General features: G+C 43.7%; 1 protein-coding gene across 2 annotated transcripts in view; it reads right to left on the bottom strand.

The window, feature by feature from the left end:
- XPO6 (exportin 6) overlaps positions 1 to 20,110 on the bottom strand; it is a 97,937-nt gene that overhangs the window by 5,015 nt on the left and 72,812 nt on the right. For both annotated transcript variants that reach the window (XM_006035448.2, XM_014525587.2), the window contains exons 13-23: positions 19,634 to 19,793; positions 18,800 to 18,892; positions 15,986 to 16,130; positions 14,536 to 14,682; positions 13,546 to 13,735; positions 10,774 to 10,929; positions 8,973 to 9,087; positions 7,662 to 7,833; positions 5,860 to 6,021; positions 2,762 to 2,860; positions 724 to 954 (exon numbers count right to left, since the gene is read on the bottom strand). In XM_006035448.2, the coding sequence (XP_006035510.1) occupies positions 724 to 954; positions 2,762 to 2,860; positions 5,860 to 6,021; positions 7,662 to 7,833; positions 8,973 to 9,087; positions 10,774 to 10,929; positions 13,546 to 13,735; positions 14,536 to 14,682; positions 15,986 to 16,130; positions 18,800 to 18,892; positions 19,634 to 19,793 (1,670 nt within the window). The remainder of the gene's footprint in view (positions 1 to 723; positions 955 to 2,761; positions 2,861 to 5,859; positions 6,022 to 7,661; positions 7,834 to 8,972; positions 9,088 to 10,773; positions 10,930 to 13,545; positions 13,736 to 14,535; positions 14,683 to 15,985; positions 16,131 to 18,799; positions 18,893 to 19,633; positions 19,794 to 20,110) is intronic.

Genomic DNA, 20,110 nt, shown 5'->3' with positions numbered 1-20,110 from the left:
TGTGCTTTCCATTTCCTAGTATCAGGAGGCCTGCATCTTTGTGCCTCTTATTTCTAACTGCATTTGACTATTTTAGAAACCAACAAAGCAGCCAAGATTAGTTCCAGGTTCCCTATCTCCTTGCTGCACAATCTTTCTGGATTAGGGGCACTCAAATACCACCCATGCTCCTGGGAGCTGAAAAGCATGGCTTGTAGCATCATCATTACATTGCAGTGACGGGCAGACTAGAGAGGTTACAGGCCCCCATTTGCTTCGTTTCTAATCCAGGAGGATTTAGAGAGATGGAGCAGGTGGCAGCTACACTATTTACGGATGGCAGCAAAGCAGTATAGAACATCAGCTATACAGAGCTCTTGGGTGGGTAAAGCTCGACTGTCCTTGATCTGGAAAGGTTTGGTCTCATCTCCAGTTGCATAATTCCACAGAAGAAATTCACTCAAATGGGTTTCATGCATAGCTTACCAGAGAGATGAAATGCCTAATGGGATGTCTTAGACCTTTTGGAACATCTAATTCCAGGTGCAGAAGACAGTAGGAATGCTACCCACCTTGAATGATCATTGTGAGGAGACCTTTCTTTCTGGCAGGGATTTTGCAGGTGGCAAAGTTTCCAGCAGGTTATGAATGACTCTCAGAACCAGCCTGAGACCACAAGCACAGTAACATGCTTTTACCTGGCCCAGAAGCTCACACCCTTTTTTGGCATTGCTCGCTGCTTACCCTGTCCATTTTGAAGTTCCTTCCCAGAACGTTTTTCTGGTTGGAGTCCACGCCATCACAACTGGCTAAGAACTCTGGGAGAAATGCCGAGTAGAAGCTATCAAAGTCCACTGAGGCCATGTTGTAAATGGCAATGCCAATCTCCTCTTGCAACAGGTCATGTGATTTGTGGACCAGGACCTGAAGCAGCACATTCACAAACTGGAAAAGCATTGTTGTCCTGAAGATCTTCTGCAGAGTGAGAAGAACACTTGGTTATATTCCTACAGACTACCAACACTCCACTGCAGCATCAGACAGCCAGTATATAGGATTATATCAGTGCATAGCCTCAGAAGATAGCAGCCATTCAAGTTCACAATGAGCAAGTAAGCAGAACTACATTTGGCCATTGCTTTGCTGATGATCATGGTTTTTCTAGAATTTATCCTTTTACTTCTGAACAGTAGCCACTAATGCTTATGGTAGTACAGGACACATTCTAAGTGTGAATTAGTGCCATGCTGTGTCTAACAAGTGAAACAAGGGGCCAAATTAATCCCTGGCTCCATTTAACTCTATATACTGACTACAGATTAATGTGAGACAAGGATTTCTTTGGTTTATCAAACCAACTGCTTGGTTGGGATAAAATTTAGATAAGCTTTTGAATGCAATGTGGTCTTCAGGTCTCTGCAAGTTAATGAAAGTTTAAATGTTAGCTACTCAAGTGCAGTAGCAGTAAATCCCATCTCACATCCAGTTTAACTTCTGCCACATGCCAGATGCTTATGAAGGGGTATAGGTTGTAGCTGTTTTGGTCTAAGGACATAGGCAGACAAGGTTCTTTGGGTGAATCTGATATCTTTTATTAGACCAACTTAAACAGTTGGAGAAAAAATGAAATGAAATGAATAGCACCTACAGCAGTGCTTTTCATTTATGAAAGCACCTACAGTTGTGGTTCTCAACCTTTTTAGACTCAAGGCACCCCTCTGAAAGTGGCAGCTCTTAGCTTTCACTTGTTTTTTTGACTATGAAAAAATAGAACCATTTTTCTGTTACAAAGAACAAAAAACCCATAATAGTTTGATGTTTTCGACGCTATGGATACTTATTTGAAATCTCTGGGTTTATCTTGTGAATTACATGTAGGTATCTGCACACCTACTGGTGGTGATATTGTATAGCACCCCAGGGTGCCAGGGATTGGGAATCACTGATTTAGAGGTTCCAAGGTATCCGCTTTAAGTGCCTGCAGATTAGGAACTGCTTCCTCCACAACAGCCTGGTGATGCCCAGGTACTCAAAGACAAATGGGGGAGTTTGTCTGTGATGAGTGGCACAAATCTGGAGGCTTGGCCTTTATATGGTAACCAGGAGACTATGTTCTCTTATCCTAGTTCTAGTCTTTCAGTAGAGTAGCTAAAATGTGAGAGTTAAAATGATGGCAGGCAGTTTGGCAGATTAGAATGACTTGTTATTAAAAGGTCCAACACCCTTGCAGCCAGCAGACCATGTTTTTCATATACAGGGATTTTTAACCTTCTTCCATGTAAACCCCCCAAACCCACCCCCACTGGGCTTCAAATCATTTGGACCTTGCATTCTATATCCAAAGAACTACAGACATGAGGCAGATACCTCTCATGTCTACCACAAGCAGGCTGGACTACTGCTGTACCTGATACCAGTGTAACACGTGGAAGGGACTGCTGACTTTATTAGTACCAAGCCCCAGTTCTGCCAGAGCGCACATACCACAGAACAGTCAGTTGAGATCTGCTTTATACACGCCTGCTCACCTTTCTCTGAAGCCAATCCTTGGGGTTACTGCCTTTGTAAAAAATAGGATTATTTAACCTATTAGAAAGCTCAGTCACCATCTTCCAGTAGCAGAAACCAGTGATTTCTAGTCTTCCCAGGTTCATGAGATAACAGACCTTAACTGCGCTCAGCTGAGCAGAGCTTTCTTAGCAGTGGCTCAGGATTTCATATACAGTAAGACCCAGAATAGTGCACTCCAACTGCTAAACTCAAGAAGCATATTAGGACTTACCTTATGGTAAAGCTTCTGCTTGGTATTCAGCGTCTCCAAGTAGAATAGATTCTGCTTAAATAGATGTATGTCAGGCTGCAAGAAGGACTGGCCAAATGCCTGTGGAACAAGACAGACTAAAAGATGAAGTGTGCCTAACAGTCAGCATGCAAGTCCATGCTACATACCATGCTAGACTTGCATGGTTTGCTCTGTCCAAACCATCCCATACAACCAGAATGTAAACTCTGCATACAACTACCCTCAACCCTGACAAAACACAAACCTAACACCTTAACCTGCCACAGAGAAACCATGGCAGCCAATGTCCCGTGCCTATAAAATGTTGTTAATATATGTTCAAGAGGTCCCAGGTAGAGGGCCATGCCCCCTGCTAAGGAGGAAAGCAAAGACCCACACAGTCCATACCAATCTGACCATGGGATAAAATTCCTTCCTGACTCCAAATCTGGAGATTGGTCTGACCCCGAGTGGAAGGCAAGATCCTATAGCGCTTTGCTCCTAGCAGGAGAAAAAAAATCGGCACACCGCAGTTGATCTCCCCAGCTTTAGCAGTAGCCAACATCCAATGTCGCTGGAGAGGCTTAAAAACACCCTAACATATAGCAGAAAAGGGGGGTGGGGTAGGACAGGAAGCAACCAAATCCCAGAATTATGGGAAATACTCGTAGTAGAATATAGACATAACTATGGCTAAATCATCCCCAACCAGTGGCTGGCCAATTTGTTCCTGAATACTTCCAGTGATGGGGAGTCCACAGCTTCCCTAGGCAGTCTATTCCACTGCCTGGACAAAGCCCTGGACAAAAAGCAGACTATACAATGTTTGTCGTCCAACTGGACCTTTCTGGCATCAGAGGGTATATCACCTGGCAAAGCCCTCTGGTCCAGATGATGGTGAGGTGAGAGCTTTTCAGGTTCCCCCATCCTTGCACTAGTTAGTTTAAGCATCACTGTCCCCTAAATCTGCACTCTCACCAGTGCCCAGTCTCAGTTAAGTGAGTAGCTTTTGATGAAAGATTCCCCCCACAAAAGTCAGGTCAGACTAAAAAGCTATCACTTTAGCTCAGCTGCCGGGAAAGCTCAACTACCCATCTGCTCCCCATGCCTCAAGGCTATTGGAAGGATCTGGAGTTCCTTTTCAAGACTTCATGCCCTGCCAGCTGCCAAGCATAGCCACCTCCATTTACAGTATTTTTGTTAAGCAGCCCTACTTCCCCCTTCCCCCAGGTGGTTGCCTTCACGGTGATCTATGAACCTGCCTGCACAGGGACCCAGGCTGGAAGTGCATCATTTTCACCCCTTGCCTCACTTCTTGTCAAACAGGACTCAATCTCAGCTTTAAATTGGGCAAGCCTTGAATGATCTGGAAGACCCTCTTGTATCTAATGTGTCATGTATTACAATGCAAAAAGCAGTTCAGTTTCCATATCCCAGAACCATAAACTACCAAGGAGTTATAAGAACTGCAAATGCTTTTAACTCGTTAATTTGCAGGACAAAGAAGTGGCTGTTTAATAAGTTGCACCAATGCCAGACCAGAAAGAAGGAAGAGCTGAACTGACATCTGAGACGCACTGAACAGTCCATAAATTGAGTCTCTCATGACCTGGCAGCACACACACACTAGAGGAATGACTAGCAATAAAACTGCCCTTTGTTTCTCTGCCATAGCCCAAGTTTGCTGATTGTACATGGAGAGTGAAAAGCTCAACTTTTTAGCTAAGGATTTGGTGGAAAAATGCAGATATTTCTATCTGATCAGCAGTGGAATGTAGAAGACGACAAAATATTTGTTTAAGTTATTTTGAATACATGTATAAATCTTGAGACTGGGACAATGGTCACGCCAAGACTAGAGGTTTCTGGAGTAAGTTTCAACTACTGAACTGCTCAGAATATTGTATAATGGAGGTGGGGAGACACCATTCCTGTCATCAGGCTATCATGTGGTTAGCTATGAAGCTTACAGTTAATGGTCAAAAATGGCTCAGCCATTTTCAAAACCCAGTTATAGTCCCATGCATTTATCTCACATGGAAGGCCGTGCAGAGACTGGTGATAAGATGGGCTGTTCTTATGATGCAGAACATTTGCAAAACACTAAAGAAAAGCTTTGTATCAAAAAGAACAGGAGCCAGCTAATCTGAAATTGGTAACCAATAGGCAGCTAACACTTTGATTACTGAGTGAATGCCATTTAACATGAAAGGGTGCAACATGAGTTACCTGGCCAGAACAGTACAAGAACAAATGCTTGGGCAGCTCTGCGTAATTCAACTGGAAGTGCACAAACTAACTCTGAGCCCTAGCAGATGTCAGTAACCCAGGGATTATGGACTTCCAGGGCATGCTGCAAGGCCTCTGTTTACTCTAAAGTGGGCTGAAGGTGAAGGGCATAGATCTTCCAATCACTAACTCTATCAGCTACTGATTAAGAGGATGGTTTAAATTTTGATGGACTCTGGATCATTGTTTTGGAGATCTAATTCTGTTACTAAAGGGGAAGCACAGCCCCAGGTTCTACCACGTCTGACAAGTGTCAAAGTGAAAACAAAGAAGTCTTTAGGCTGAGGGGACCAATGGAGATGGTATTTGAATGAAGTACAATAACTTTCCTTTTCTCTATTCTACAGAATTACCAGTGAAATGCATACAATGGAACACCCTACAATAACAAGTTAATATAAACCCAAGGGACAGTTTGGGACTCTACAAGCTTTTCTCAACTGACAGCTTGTCTTACTGTAAATCTGAAAGACTTGTTACTGCTCTGTACTATCACATCACTGCTGTTTTAAGTTCTGAAAGCTGGGTCTAATTTATTATTATATAGTATAAATTTATGCAGTGAATTGACCCCTCCCCCCACTAAAGTGTTTACTGTCCTTTATTTTCCAAATACTAAGGTAGTCTGCATCTTATGCCTTCAAAACCACAAATGCCATGTGTTAACTGACATTTCCTCAGTTCAAATTTAATATCAGGAACTCATTCATGTTAAATTTAGTTTGAGTCAGCCCTCAGTATTTACCTACCTGTTGCAGTGACCAGAGAAAGCAGAAATTCTTATCTAGCAAACAGAGCTTTTGAGTTACCTGCATAATGGCACTGAACTGTGCTTCATTCTCCATTTGTTCCTCTGCTATCCCTCTCTGAACACTGGCCAAAACATTAGATTTGAAGAAGTACCGCCAATTATGATGCAGGACCCGAAAAAGCAGCTCAAAAAGTTCAGCTTTCACATCAGGAGATGAGCGCTAAAGGGGAGAAGAAAAAAAAATTTACAATAGATTCCTGGCTGACATGAAAACTAATTCAATGGACTCCACTGCCAAGAACTCTTCCATGTAACATGGCAGGCAGCCATTCAGAGCAGAACTCAAGGCAAGAGGTGCCATTAGATAGCATGAAAGTATTTTCCTCAAGTGCACAGAATCATAGAATAGTAGGACCGGAAGGGACCTGTAAGATCAAGTCCGGTTCCCTGCCATGGGCAGGAGGTAGTTGAGCTCAAACGAGCTCAATGAGATGCTCGTTTCCCTCCTCTTGAACACCTCCAGGGATGGCAACTGCTACCACCTCTGCTGGGAGTATGTTCCAGATTCTAGATACCCTTATGGAAAATAAGTTTTTCCTTCTGTTCAGCCCAAATTTTTCTTCAACTAGCTTGTGCCCACTGGACCTCATCCTCCCAAGGGGTGCCTTTCTGAAGAGTTGCTCCCCTAGATCTTGGTGCTTACCCCTGATGTACTGGTAGACTGCTATTTAGTCACCCCTCAGTCTTCTCTTACTCAGACCGAACAAACCCAGTTCCCGGAGTCTCTCCTCATAGGGCCTATCCTCCAGGTCCCTGATCATATGGGTTGCCCTTCTCTGTACCCTTTCAAGCTTATCCACATCCTTGAAGTGCAGTGCCCAGAACTGGACACAGTACTCCAGCTGTAGCCTCACCAATGCTGAATAGAGGGGGAGAAGCACCTCTCTGAATCTATTTGCCCTGCTAGCAACTTCATCACACTGATGGCTCATATTCATCCTCTGGTCGTTTGTCACCCCTAGGTCCCTTTCAGATGCACTGTCAGCCAGGGGACCACCACTCATCATATAGTTATGATAAGGGTTCTTCCTACCCAGATGAAGGACCCGGCACTTGTCCTTACTGAACCTCATCTGATTGTGTTCAGCCCATAGGACCAGTCTGTCCAGGTCATTCTGGATCCTTACCCTATCCCCAGATGTACCCACATTTCCTCACAGCTTGAAGTCATCTGCAAACATAATCATTGCGCTTTCCACTTCCTCATGCAAGTCATTGATAAAGATGTTAAAGAGCATGGGCCGAAGCACTGATCCCTCGAGACAGCCCTCCAGTATGAGGTCATCTCATCAATTACGGCTCGCTGGGGTTGGCCTCTGAGCCAGTTGCCAACCCACCTCACTGTAGACTGGTCTAAGCCAGTACCCTCCAACTTGAGAGAAATTCAAGGGAAACAGTATCAAAGGCTTTGCTGAAGTCTATGTGGATGATGTAAATCACATGTCCCATATCCAGCTGGTTAGTTACCTGGTCATAGAAGGACACCAGGCTTGTTAGGCATGCCTTTCCCTCAACAAAGCCATGCCGGTTGTTTCTTAATACGCCACCAGTTACAAACCTGTGGAACCCAATATACACGTGGGCCATGAAAAAAAACTGCCACAAAAATTATGATTCCTGAAGTTCTGCTTTGAACATATCCACAAATTTAGCTTTTACAGCTATTTGGCAATAACCTCAGCCTCTGCTCATATACAGTCAGCATCCAACCTGGTGACTTCAACTGAGGTCATATGAAAAGAAAAAATTTCTGTTCTCTTCCCACTCAAAGTACCACACTTTGTGTAGGAGTTGTCTTACCTCTGCAATGATGGGATAGACCTGCTCCATGCACAGTGAGATGATACTGGGTAAGAAAGGCTTGAACACTTGGCCTGGCTCTTGAACTACAACTTGTAGTATCTTCAGAAACTTCTCAACCACTCGACAGCCAGTACTGCCTTCATGGAGAATGCTCTCTGCTAACTGCTCTCTATTAAAAAAAAAGGTGGGGGGCGGGGGAGTCATTTGCATACAGGCCTTCTTGGAAGTCAGTCAGAAGAAGACGAAAGTTTACTTGAAGTGAATTTAAAACATCCGACTATAGCTAGATGAGTACAGTAAGTCAGGGGTTCCCAACCTTTTTATGCTTAGGACTGGCAAACTGCATACTGGAAGTGACCACGGACCAGAAGTGACAGGCATACTGTGGGCCCGCAGTATGCTGGTCACTTCCAGTCCATAGTTTGCTGGTCCGCAGTTTGCCAGTCCGTGGTCACTTCCGGTTCGTGGCAGTCAACCCTCCTGTGGACCGGTGGCCAACCCTTCACAGCCCAGTACTGGGCCGCAGCCCGGGGGTTGGGTACCGCTGTAGTAAGTCTCGGGAGAGGAGGCTCTACAACCAAGGATGAAAAATAAAACACCCCAAGCTTCCATAGACTTCACACACTTTGGGCACAAAACCATGTTAATCCAGACCTTAAATAACCATAAAGAGGGGGCATGCACACCTGCAGTATGCTGCATCATATCTGATGGCCATTTACTTAATGCAGTTCAAACCATCAGATTCCAGACTCCATGGTAATAAATAGTGGGCAATCATTTTGCACCCATCCAACATAAGTCACTATGGAATAGTACCTGGGAAACCTATTCTTCTCTGAACCAGGCACCAGAGCTACTTAATGGTTATAGGGCAGGTGCAACACACAGCTGCTTAGAAAGGGGCATTCCTTCAAAGAAATAGAACCTCCCAATCTGGAGAGGTCCAGGGAGCAGAGTCATTCCTGAACATGTCTTACCTCTCTGAATCTCAGACAATAAGTGCTGCTGCCACCTATTTACAAGGAGCATGAACATTTGATACACAATGGCTATTTGAGCAGTTTACTCAAAATTACCTTGGATTTCACATATTTTTCCCCTCTCCCCCAACTGATTTAGTCTCTGCACAAGGAAAAAATTGCAGTACTTTGAGAAGGTTGAAAATTAACAAACACACTTGCGCACTAGACAACTGAGAATTTTTGCAGCATGAGCAGCTTACTGAAATAGAACAGCTCTCTGTCAGGGACCAGAAAAACTCCTTATCAACAGGAGACAGATGAATTGATAGGTGTGACAAAGTACCTGGTGAACATGTTTAGGAAGGTCTGTATGATCTGCTCAGTGAAAGGCACTCCCATCTGTACCCTCAATCCTTGAAACAGAGTCAAGAAGAAGCTCAGCATCTCATCAGTAACATCTATAACAGCAACAAGGTCAAGAGAAGGTGTTAAGAAGCATAGCATTAAGGCACTATAAAAATGCTTATTTCATTAGTGATTTGCTCCTCTTATGCTGGATTCTCCTTTATCACTTGATGCTGGAATTTACCAGGAGGGTTTCCCCATGCAAATAAGACTTACAGCTGGTGCCAAAGATTTAAAAAGACTATCCCACTAGGTCCAACACCTGTGGCAGAGAGGCAAGTTGGAATAGCCATTATGCATTCAACCAGCACCACTGAAGAAGATGGCACTAAGAGCAGTCTATACCCTTGCTCTTTTTTTTATAAAAAAGTGGCAGTTACAGGGCCAGGGAACTGTTAACCTGTCTCCTGGCAGCTCCTCTTGCAGCAGGTCTGCCCCTTCCCTGCTCTGAGGCTTGATCCTTTTGTCTCCATTCTGATACCCAGGAATAAACTATCAAGTATGCCTCTGGGAATAGGGCTTAATTCGTGGCCAGCCTGCCAAAAAGTTGGCCATCACTGGCTTAGACCAAGCCCTGGTAGTTCAAAGGTCAACAGGAAGTAACATGAGATGAGGAGTTATATGGGTTGGAGGTAGAGAAGAGACATAATCTAATTTGTTTCTTGTAAAAATTAAAAGACAGCCTGCTGACTTCAGAGGTAATTTCCAGCACATGGTTGTGTGCTTAAATGATTAGCATTGCAGAGTTGAACAGTTTAGTGCTAGTACCAATGCAATTGATTGGGTATCCATATTATGGCTGTCGCTTTTCAATTCCTACATTGTATATGACTCTCTAACCTGCCCATGCCAAAGGTGCCTTTGCACTGTCAGCTAGCTGTACACCATATAGCAATAGCCCGGATTAAGGAAACCAGCATACCCAGCTGGATGCTGTTCGTATTAAAAACTTTCCCTTCATCTAATCTTTTCCCTCACCCAGTTTCCTACTTCTCTATATGTGCATGGCTCTTGGCTGTGTCTAGGGTACCATTTCATATGCTCCTGCTTTGTTGCAGAAGCTGCCACCTGTCTTTTGCAACACAGCCCTCAATGGCTTTTCTTGATGCCCTTGTACTCTGGCACCCCTTGGCCTTCCAGCTGCCTTAGTGTAATATAAACCAAGCTAATTAAGATCAATTGGGGTCCAGCTGAAGACCAGAGAGGCAAACAAGGTTCTTCAAGCTGCCCTGAAAACAGGCCCAAATCTTGCAGTCTTAGTAGGACTATGCCTTTAACATTCTGAAGACAATGGTATACGACAGACAAAATATTTTACAGCCAGACAGCACACTTGAAAGCAAAAAACATTTTTCACTCATGAACACCTCAGGTAGTTTGAAATGCTCTTCATGATTACACAGTGCATCTTTTAAGGGACAGCGGAAATGAAGTCACTGGAATGTTGGAGATTTGGTATACTGCAGACCTCTACAGCTATGTTCTGAACAGATGGCAGAACAGTCATTTAAGCAAAGAACATTTCTTGCTGAATGTCCTCCAGTCCTTTTCTGATCCAGGATACGGCCAAACCCAGAACTTTCCAGATGAATAGATACCAGCAATATGGATTTGTGTTCCACTTAAGCAAAGCAAATCCAAGCACTTCATGCACACAGATTGTGTGTTGGTGGACCTTGGAATTTGCAAGTATATCATAAAAGCTACTCTCAGTATTAAAGCCTGCCCTATGGTTATACCTGACTGATGAATGAAAGCTGGGAAGAGGGCTAGCGAGACCTGGACAGACTCCTGCAGTGACTGATAACAGATCTGTCGTGACTTGGTAGACTCTCCAGAAATACTCTCCACAATATCTTCCAAGACACTTAGTGTCTGATGGATGACCACTTTGGCTGCAAATCAAGATGGAGAAAAATTAGGACATTTCTCAAGACTTCATCTTTTAAAGTTGGGGGGAATGAGGCAAAAGTTATTCATTTGTATTAACAGTGGCTAAGCCCTAGAATACTTTTCAGAGACAAGAGAACTACATTATAAATCAAGTTCCCAATTCAAGAAGATGCTCGGGTGCCTAATTTAAATATATACACACACATACATATTCTCACTGAAGTTACTATTCACATGCTTAGCTTAGTATGTTTAAGCATCTGTTTGTAAATCAGTGCTCAAATGTATACTGGCTTTTATTAAGAGGCAAGGACTGGGAGTGGGGAAATGATCCTTTTAAGGCCAGACAAGGGAACTGAACAAACATATTGGGGGGGCAGTGTGATACCTGGGGTTAATTCTGAGTTCATGAAAACAACATCAGGAATAAGATTTGCAAAGAAGCACTATGTAAACACCACAGTGAGGAGAGTGCCATTAGCGAGCTACCTGAAACTATAAAGCAATTTTCTAATGATACCCTTTATCCTTAAGGATCTTTAGCCCACCTGTCAATACACCTCTCTCATCTCTTAAATATAAGCCCATATCTTCCGAATGAGCTAGGTCGGAGCCCCTGTGGCTACTGCAGCTGTAAGTGATGAAGAGTTTCAGATATTTCTTAGTAGAATGATCTCAAACCAAAATCCATGAAAACCTGCATAGAAACTTTTCAGCTAGCAGGGACCAGGATGTCTCAAACTTCAAGGATACTTGAGATTGAGGCTTAAGAAAAAATAAAAGTTTCTTCAAGATATTGTCACTTTCATAGGTATAATCTTTGGCAACACTGCTTCCAATCTAGATATTTAACATAATAGCATAAGGACACAGGGTGTTGGCTGTAGCCATGTTGGTCTAAGGACATAGGCAGACAGTTCTTTGGGTAAATGTGATCTCTCTGTGCTTTTAGGCACAAAGCTTGCAAAGAACAATTTTTCCAACTATTTAGCTGGTCTAGTAAAAGCTATCACATTTACCCAAAGAACCTTGTCTGACCATAAGGACACTGCACTAAGAAGCTACAGTAATTATAATGTAATCTTTGCTGGCAACAGCTTAAACTATAATTTGATCCTACCTTTTCTCGCAGTGAAAATGATGCGTATTTGTCAATGAAAATATACTGATAACCAGAGATCCAGGTTCTCTCTGATTAATTGTTATCATGGATTTTGAGATTTTAAATCAGAGAATTTGCAATTTTTAAAGGCCCCCCACAGCCCCTCCCAGTGCTGCTGGTGCCCTGCATTCCGCCCCCCAGTCTCAACAGTCCTCCTGATACCCCTCGCAACAGCCCCCCACACCCACAAACATGCACACAGACACCAACACCTACCCCAGCAGGTAAGTGTGTGTGTGGGGAGAAGGGGCAGGGTAGGGCAGGGCAGGCGAAGGGAAGGTGCTGGGGGGGGAGTGTGCCCCTGTGCCCACTTCCAGGAGCAGGGCCAGGGGGTGAGGGCAGGGGTGCCACTCTGTGGGCCACACACGTCGGCTGGCCTGACAGGAGGTTTGCATGCAGAGGCTGCCACCGCAACTCTGCCGCTGTACCCTGCGCTACCATCCCACGGCCACCTGCACAGCTTTGTGGGCAAGTGGCACAGGGTGCAACAGTGGCAGTGCAGTGGCAACCACCGTGTGCGGGCTATATATGTGCCACCCGGCTGGGGGCTGAAATGGGGAGCTTGTATGCAGTGTCATGCCCCGCAAGCGGCTGCATGGCTCGATGGCAGTGCAGGGTGGTGACAGCTGCATGATCCTAGAGGTAAGTGGGGCTTGGGGGCTGTGGGGCAGGGCTGTGGAAGATGGTTGGGGGCTGAGGGAGTGGGGGATGTTGCCAGCCCTAGGCAGCACATCGCAGCTGGGAGCAGGGCCAGGGGTGTGGGCAAGGGTGTCCCTCTGTTGGGGGGCTTTGTGGGCAAGTGATGCAGGGCGCAGTGTGGTGGTGCTCGCCATGTGCGGGCTGCACACATTGCCTGTCTGCCTGCCCAGGGGAGGAGGAAAGGGAGTCAGGGGGCGGGGGGGAAGGAAGCGGACTTGCACATGGAGGCCACTGCCGCTTACCTGAAGGCCCGTGACAACGGTGATGGCCACTGCCTACAAAACCTCCCCTGCTACCACGAAGCCATGCCCAGAGCTGTGCAGCCGGCCACAGGGCGGCAGCAGCAACATGATGGTGGCCGGGCAGCACACAGCCATCCCCGCCACCACCCAGTGCTGCGCCGCTGCTGCTGGCTGCACAGCTCTGAACATGGCTCATGTAGGCAGTGGCAGTCACTGCCACAGCTTGCCTGTGGGGCTGCCTGTGCCAGTGGTGACTGCCCTGAGTACAAAACCTCCTGCTGCAGCCGCAGAGCCATGCTTGGAGCTGTGTGGCTCGCAGCAGCAGTGGGGATAGGAACGGCTGCACGCCCCAGTTGGTATAACTGTTGCTATCCTTGTTTCTCAAATAAGTCTCTAAACACAAGCTTACCAGGAAGTACAGTTATTGGAACAAGTGTTTAATAAGGCCTTCTTATCATCAGCTGCATCAATTGCTAAAGAGACAGAAGCACTATATTAGAGACCTAAGCACTTACTGTCCTCCAGCTGCACTTTCCTCTGTGGTAGGATGGTGTTGGATTTTAGTTGGCGGTATTCCCTCGTGAGGGCAGAGATTAGGCTGGTGTGGTTGGTTGAACGAACTGCCCATTGCTGTTCACACTCTGGGAGATTTGGCCATGGCAGCAACAACACATTTGAAAGTGCTCTGCAGACCAGTACCTGAGCCTGGAAGCAAAGAGACACTAAGCTTTGGTACAACACAGCTGTAAGGGACCTGTTGCTCACTTTATGCTGGACTGCAACTCTACCCTAGGAGATCTTACAGTTGTCATATAAGAAAAAGTTTTTATCAGAGAAGTTGAACTCAACTGAAATCTAACAATCCTGCAAACTAGAAAAGTACAATTAGATAAGGCTTCAGCCTCCAACTGAGAACTGAGTTTGGCTCTCAGCTCTACTACATATCTTCTGCAGGACCCTCAGCAATTCAATCTGTGCTTTAGTACTGTATCTGTAAGATAAGGATAACATTACTTTTCTGCCACCCCATCTTGTTTATGCCATTAGCTCTTAAGGACTGATGTGCATCATGTTTGTCCAGTCCTGACAAGATCCTGGTCTCTAAAAGGCCTTTAAATATTAATTTTGTATTACAGTAGTACTTAAGCTGGAAATACAAAAGGCCTCATAAAGAATCCACGTTGAAGTATCCATCCCATGTGTCAGAGGTAGCACTGGGCTATACAATTTCAAGCTCTGGTCGGCTTAGAAAAAGCAGGAGTCACGTTACAGGAAATTAAGAAGAAATTACATGAGATTCAAAATTCCATTCCTCTCCCTATTTAACAATGAAAACAAAAGGCCACTGACAGCCAAATCACTTGGATTTCTGCGCACAATGATTAAGGAATCCAGGAGTAACAACGATCTTTCCCTGAAACTACTGTACCCCAATAACAAGAGCTGTGGCACTGGTTTCCCCAGTCACCCAAATCCCATATTTGTATAAAAGCATCAAACATCACCTTATCAGGAAGCCGCTGAGCAGAGGTGTCTGTGATCCGGTTGAACACCTTCTGGACTGCTGGAATACTAATCAAGAACACAGGCCGCACTGTGGTGGCTAAAGAAACTAACAAGTGGCATGAAGACAGCAGCAACTTCTCCTGCACCTGAAATAGAACATGCACATGTCCAGGATCTACCATAACTTAATGCAAAGACAAAAGAACATATTCTCTAGGACACAGAACTAGTTTTCAAATGTACAGATCCTTCATGACAGAAACAAGTCACAACAACAAACATGTACAGAAACTTGCACAATTCAGCACTTAGTAGCCTAAAAATCAACATGCAGATCAACCCCTTAATACGGATAACAGACTTCCCCACTCTTAGAATGGAGACAGACATGACATTTGAAGTGCTTTAAAATGCAGATGAACTTTGAAGTGCTCCAAAATCGAAGTGTTTCAGCTAGATTTAAAGCCCCTTGCCATGCCTCTTAACAGGGGCATTTCAAAATTGCCACAGCGCATATAGTGGCATGCTCTCCAGTCAGGGGACATAATAAAGAGGTTCTGCATCCTGTGGATCTGCTACACCCCCTGTCCCATCCGGGGGGGAGAGTGTAGAGCACTGTGAATGAACAAGCTATCTTGCACACTCTCCCAGAGTGTCCCTCCATACCTTTCCTAGTTTCAGAGGTGCAGTGTCAGAACAACTCTGCACCTGTTACCAAGGGCTGCTGTTCTGCCCCTCTCCTCCTTGGAGCCAACAGTCAGCAAGCACTCTCTTAGGTATTCCATCTGCTATCCTGAAACACACTCCTCTCCCCAGAACCAGGAGCAGCATGAGGCTTTGGAGGCCCTGGAACCAGGAGACCAAAGTGCCCGTGGAGCACGGAAACACTGTGGAGGACCAAGCCCTTCTTCTGCCATGCTCTGTGGAGCTTGCATACATAACAGGGAGCACTTAAATTTTAAAGCGCTCGTGAAAACTAGTTGTTTTATACAGGGTTATTTTTTGGAGCATTTCAAAGGGTGTGTATGTCTGTCCATTCATCCCTTGAAGAACTTCAAGGTCTGTCCAGGATCTCAGATTAAAGGAGCCAAAATATAATTAGACCTCTGTTACTATGCCTTTCCTAAGAGGCTGCTCTTGCAGCAATTGGCTGCCCTTTATCTCTGTGATGCTACTGAATGCTTTTTTTTTTTTTTAACTGATGACACACTTCCACTACACCTCACATAAGATGTCACCATGGCCCTGAGAGGTAGACAAATGCACTGTATTGACACATTTAATCTCCTTTCCAGATTCATCCATCCTGAGGACTAGCCTGCAAAATCCACAGAGGAAGAATGAGGTCTCTTGAGAATGCCACATGCCCACTTGCATAGAAGCCTAGATGTTAGTTTTAGGGTATATCTTGTTTCTTAAAGCATCATTAAGCCATTCTGATAAAGATACCTTCGAGCTGATGAGTGGAATAATTGCTTCCAGGGCGGTGGAGACTAGAGAGATGAACTGCTCAGAATTCTGTCGATGGACTTCACTGTAGAACTGTGCTAGCCAATGAGAGTAAGCTTGCAATGCTGCCAGCGACTGAGCATGGCTAGGAGGAGGAACCAAAATATAATATACAGATGATAAAGAGCATTCCAGTAATACAACAATAGGACTGTAGAAGTCCTAAGTACAGCATATATCCTTGAGGGGGTACTAGGGAAGGGATTGCTCACCTTCATTGAAAGCTGTCACTACGTTTCCCATTATAAGACAACCTACCTCTGACAAGTTGAAAGTTTCACACATCGACAAGAGTTTTTTCTAAAAAGTTTGAAGCAAACTGGACTACACTAATGTAGACAAGCTGGGAGGCTACAACTTTAAAAGATTTCTGCTAACTTCTTTGACATAAATTCTCAACTTGATTTAATGTCATTTAAATTGTGCATTACTATATCTACTTAACTGGGATCTCTGTATATATTTGGAAGTTGTTTTCATTTTATTTTCAGAGCGCACATTAGCATTACATGCAGTTTGTGCTAACATTTGAAATTCTGGAGTACTTCCTCCTGCTGTGGCCGTCACCAGTCAGGCAGGGAGGTGAGAACAAACAAGCAATCTTTTTTTGTTTTGTTTTTTAAGATGGGAGAATAGCAACAGGAACTTGCTCTTGCAGTCTGCACATCACTCTCAAATCTACCAGTTCCACTGTAAATGCCCCATGCCCATATAGCTAACTGTTGGATGTGGGGAAAGAAGAGGAAAAAGCACGCTGGGTGGCTGACTATAGCTTGGTCTTACACAGATCGCAAACTCTTCAGGGCTTTCATAACCAAATAACACATTTTAGAGAGCCAGGGAAATTCCCAAGAAAGGGATTTTCATCTTTAATTTTCTTAGGTAAGTGTTACTTGCAGGAATGGGAGCCCTTCAAGAACATTCATGTTTATTCAACACTCCTCAGCCAAGCATTAGAGAACCCAGAAATTCAAAACAGAGGCTATACTTAAAACATGTGAAAGTACAGAAATACTTGTCTGCAGGTTCTGTCCACCTCAACTCTACCCTCTGTCACTGCTCACAGGATTATCACACCCATGGATTAACAATTCAGTCAATGGAAACTAGGAATAAAATGCTGCTTTTGTCTTGCTACTTTAAACTCCAGGTGTGTCAAAATAAATTGGTATAAGTGGACTCTTTGGCTACTCCTCAAATGCAATAGATCAGGATGACCCTGAAGTTAGCAAGGTCAGGTAAAATCATTTACTGGATTGATACTGATTTTTTATTATTTTCATTATTATTATTTTTTGTATTATTTGGCTCAATGCCACAGAAAGAGCAATAGGTCTCACCAATAACAGTAAAAGGAAAGAAGGCTGAGATGCAAGTTATTTCCCTCTGTTACTGAAGTAGTAAAAGTATCCATCCTTAGTCAGACTAAGGCATTATGCATTTGTTTGGACTGACAGGAGGATTGGCCTGTGGATAGCAACAGAATTAAAATGCAAACCAACCAACAACTCAGAATAATTCTAGTCTGCCAGAGGTCCCATGGAAAGGGACAAAAGGGGTATTTAAGGTAAGAGGTAGGCTCAGATTGAAAGTGATACTATTATTCCAAAGTGAATAATACTTGCAAAGAGATTCAAGGAACTGTAATGATGAAACGAATTACCAATAGGGATTCTCAGGAGTTTGATATGCATATGGAATCACAAATCAAAGGGCTCATCTCAAGCACTTTTAAGACCATGCTTAAACCCTGCTCACAAAATGCCAGCTGGCAGGAAAGAAAGCCTTGTCCAACACAAGGCTATTCTGGATAGAAACCTTTACAGGCCAAAGTGGAATGCTACTTTAAAATGGCATTGAAGCTCTACATTTAACATCAACTCTGGCATCAAACTGTTTAATTTTGTAACTTAAATAGCCTTGCAGCTTAAAGGTACATACTTTGTGACTCAGTAAAGCTGTGTTTTGGCTTTTGTATGGCAACCAGTAAGTGACTGAGGGCTAAAATTCCGTCCTGTGTAATATGAAATGCAAGTGCATTACCTTCTGTGGGACTGTAAAATTTACCTCTGGAATTCTAACTACTAGGTTAAAAGTTCTGATGTACAAGTCGGTTACTACCCCCAAGAACCCAGCTCACTTTCACATAGGTACACACAGGCTTTGTAGAAAATGTTTTAGTACCTGACTGCTGTGTCACTCAATATAGACAGCAGGTACAAAGCTGGTATATTGAATAAGATGCCACCATTTTGCTGACTCTAAGAGCCTTGAGCTTCCAGATGGTCAGTAGAGAAGGTGCCGTGGCCTGTAATTTTTATTTGATTCATATGCAACCCTCTCCAACAAAGACTCAGGATGGCTTACAGCAAAGACTAGGATGACTTCTTTTCTCCAACTTTAATTATCTTTTTCTTAAATTAAAATCTCATTATGTGAATGGGACTGGCAGCCAGGTTAAGAGCATACATTTGAGGTAGGCAAGTTAGCTTTGACCTTGGGCCAATTTCAAGAAAACTTCTTTGCATTTAGCCACTGGTAGGTATTTCATATGTGGTCTAGAAATCAAGTGGAGACAAAACACAAATCCTAGCTACTTGAGGACCTACTCCCAGAGGAAAGACATAAGGGACCTGAATTTAGATACTATCTTACTTGCACTCATGAGTTTTGACACTACTAGGAGTAATATATGTAGAACCTTTCAAAAGCCTGCAATTTTGTTTTGGGTTTTGTAGTAGGTCTCATACTTACACATCAATGAGGTCAGGTTTCAATACAGATGGCACAGCCGTTTCAATGTTGTACAGTTTTATCTGGGACCCATACAGTGTTACTTTGACCAACCTGCCAAAGAAGTAGCACATCAGTGGGCACATAAAAAGGACTGTAGAATATATTCTTGTTGTATGTGTCTGTAGTTTATCTGAATATAGTGTTTGGCAAGACTGTACACTAACCAAGTATTGATGGACACGCAAAACCTACATTAACACAAAAGGGCCATTTGTTTGTGGTGCAAGAAACCATACACAGTATTTTTACAAACAGGTGCAGGACTTTTTTAATTGTAGCATTTGAAAAATATATACAAATGATCACTGGTTATACATAAGCTTATTTAGAATTTGGAAAGAATAATCAAATGAAAGACTGATTTTTGGCTGTTACAGGTATCTCTCTCTGAATAAGGAGTCTCCTAGAAATTTTGTTTTGAGAAATACATAGATCTGACTGTCTTGTCTCATATGAGAAACATAACTGTAGCTACACCAGAGAAGTGGAATCCTGGAATTCCTGGTGGTGCTGAAGTGTTCTGAACTGATTTTTGCTTAACTCAAACATTAGGAACTTCAAGGTATACAAGATGGGAGATCTACTCAAGGATTCTAGCACTGGTAAAAGAAATAGCCAGTAATGCTTGGCACATCAGCTTTATCTGTGCCATGGTTTTAATGGCATATGACTTTAGGCATAAACAAGTTTGCTCCTGGAGCACTGGCATACTTTGAAATGCCTTTTAGCATTTCCTGGGTATTTGTGGAGGGATCATAAAGTTCTTTCCCAATGCAATGGCCTTTTGCCTACCTCTCCACTACTGTAAGGGCATCATTGAATCTGGCAGCAAACACATCTCCAATAAAGTACTCAGCTAAACGGCCAACAGCCTGCAGCAAGGAGCTAAGGTCTCTCAAAGAGCAGTGTAAACGCCGGCAGTCATTTTCTGCAGTGATATTCAGTCTATGACCTGAAATGACATTGTGGTCCATTAGTGGTGAAGCAAGGAAAGAGTCGAGTATAGATATTGTTTTGCTGTGCTGTTAATCATCGATTATAATGCAGGCAGCATGGAGTCCTTTTTCTCACAAAAATTTAAAAACACAAAACGTGTAGCCTTGTATCTGTAATAAACACGCTCTTTGAGATGAGAAACCTAATTACAGAGCTACAGGAAATGCAGAGTTTACTATAATTACATTACACACATTCTCTTTAATTTACCATTCTTTCCAGTGGATCTCAATTCAATTCTTCTATCATTTGGATGGTGCTCAGGGCTGAAAC

This window comes from Alligator sinensis, unplaced genomic scaffold (genome assembly GCF_000455745.1).
Source record: "Alligator sinensis unplaced genomic scaffold, ASM45574v1 scaffold449_1, whole genome shotgun sequence".
NCBI lineage: Eukaryota > Metazoa > Chordata > Crocodylia > Alligatoridae > Alligator > Alligator sinensis.
The sequence above is the reverse complement of the archived record's forward strand: the minus strand, read 5'-3'. Positions and strand labels throughout refer to the sequence as shown.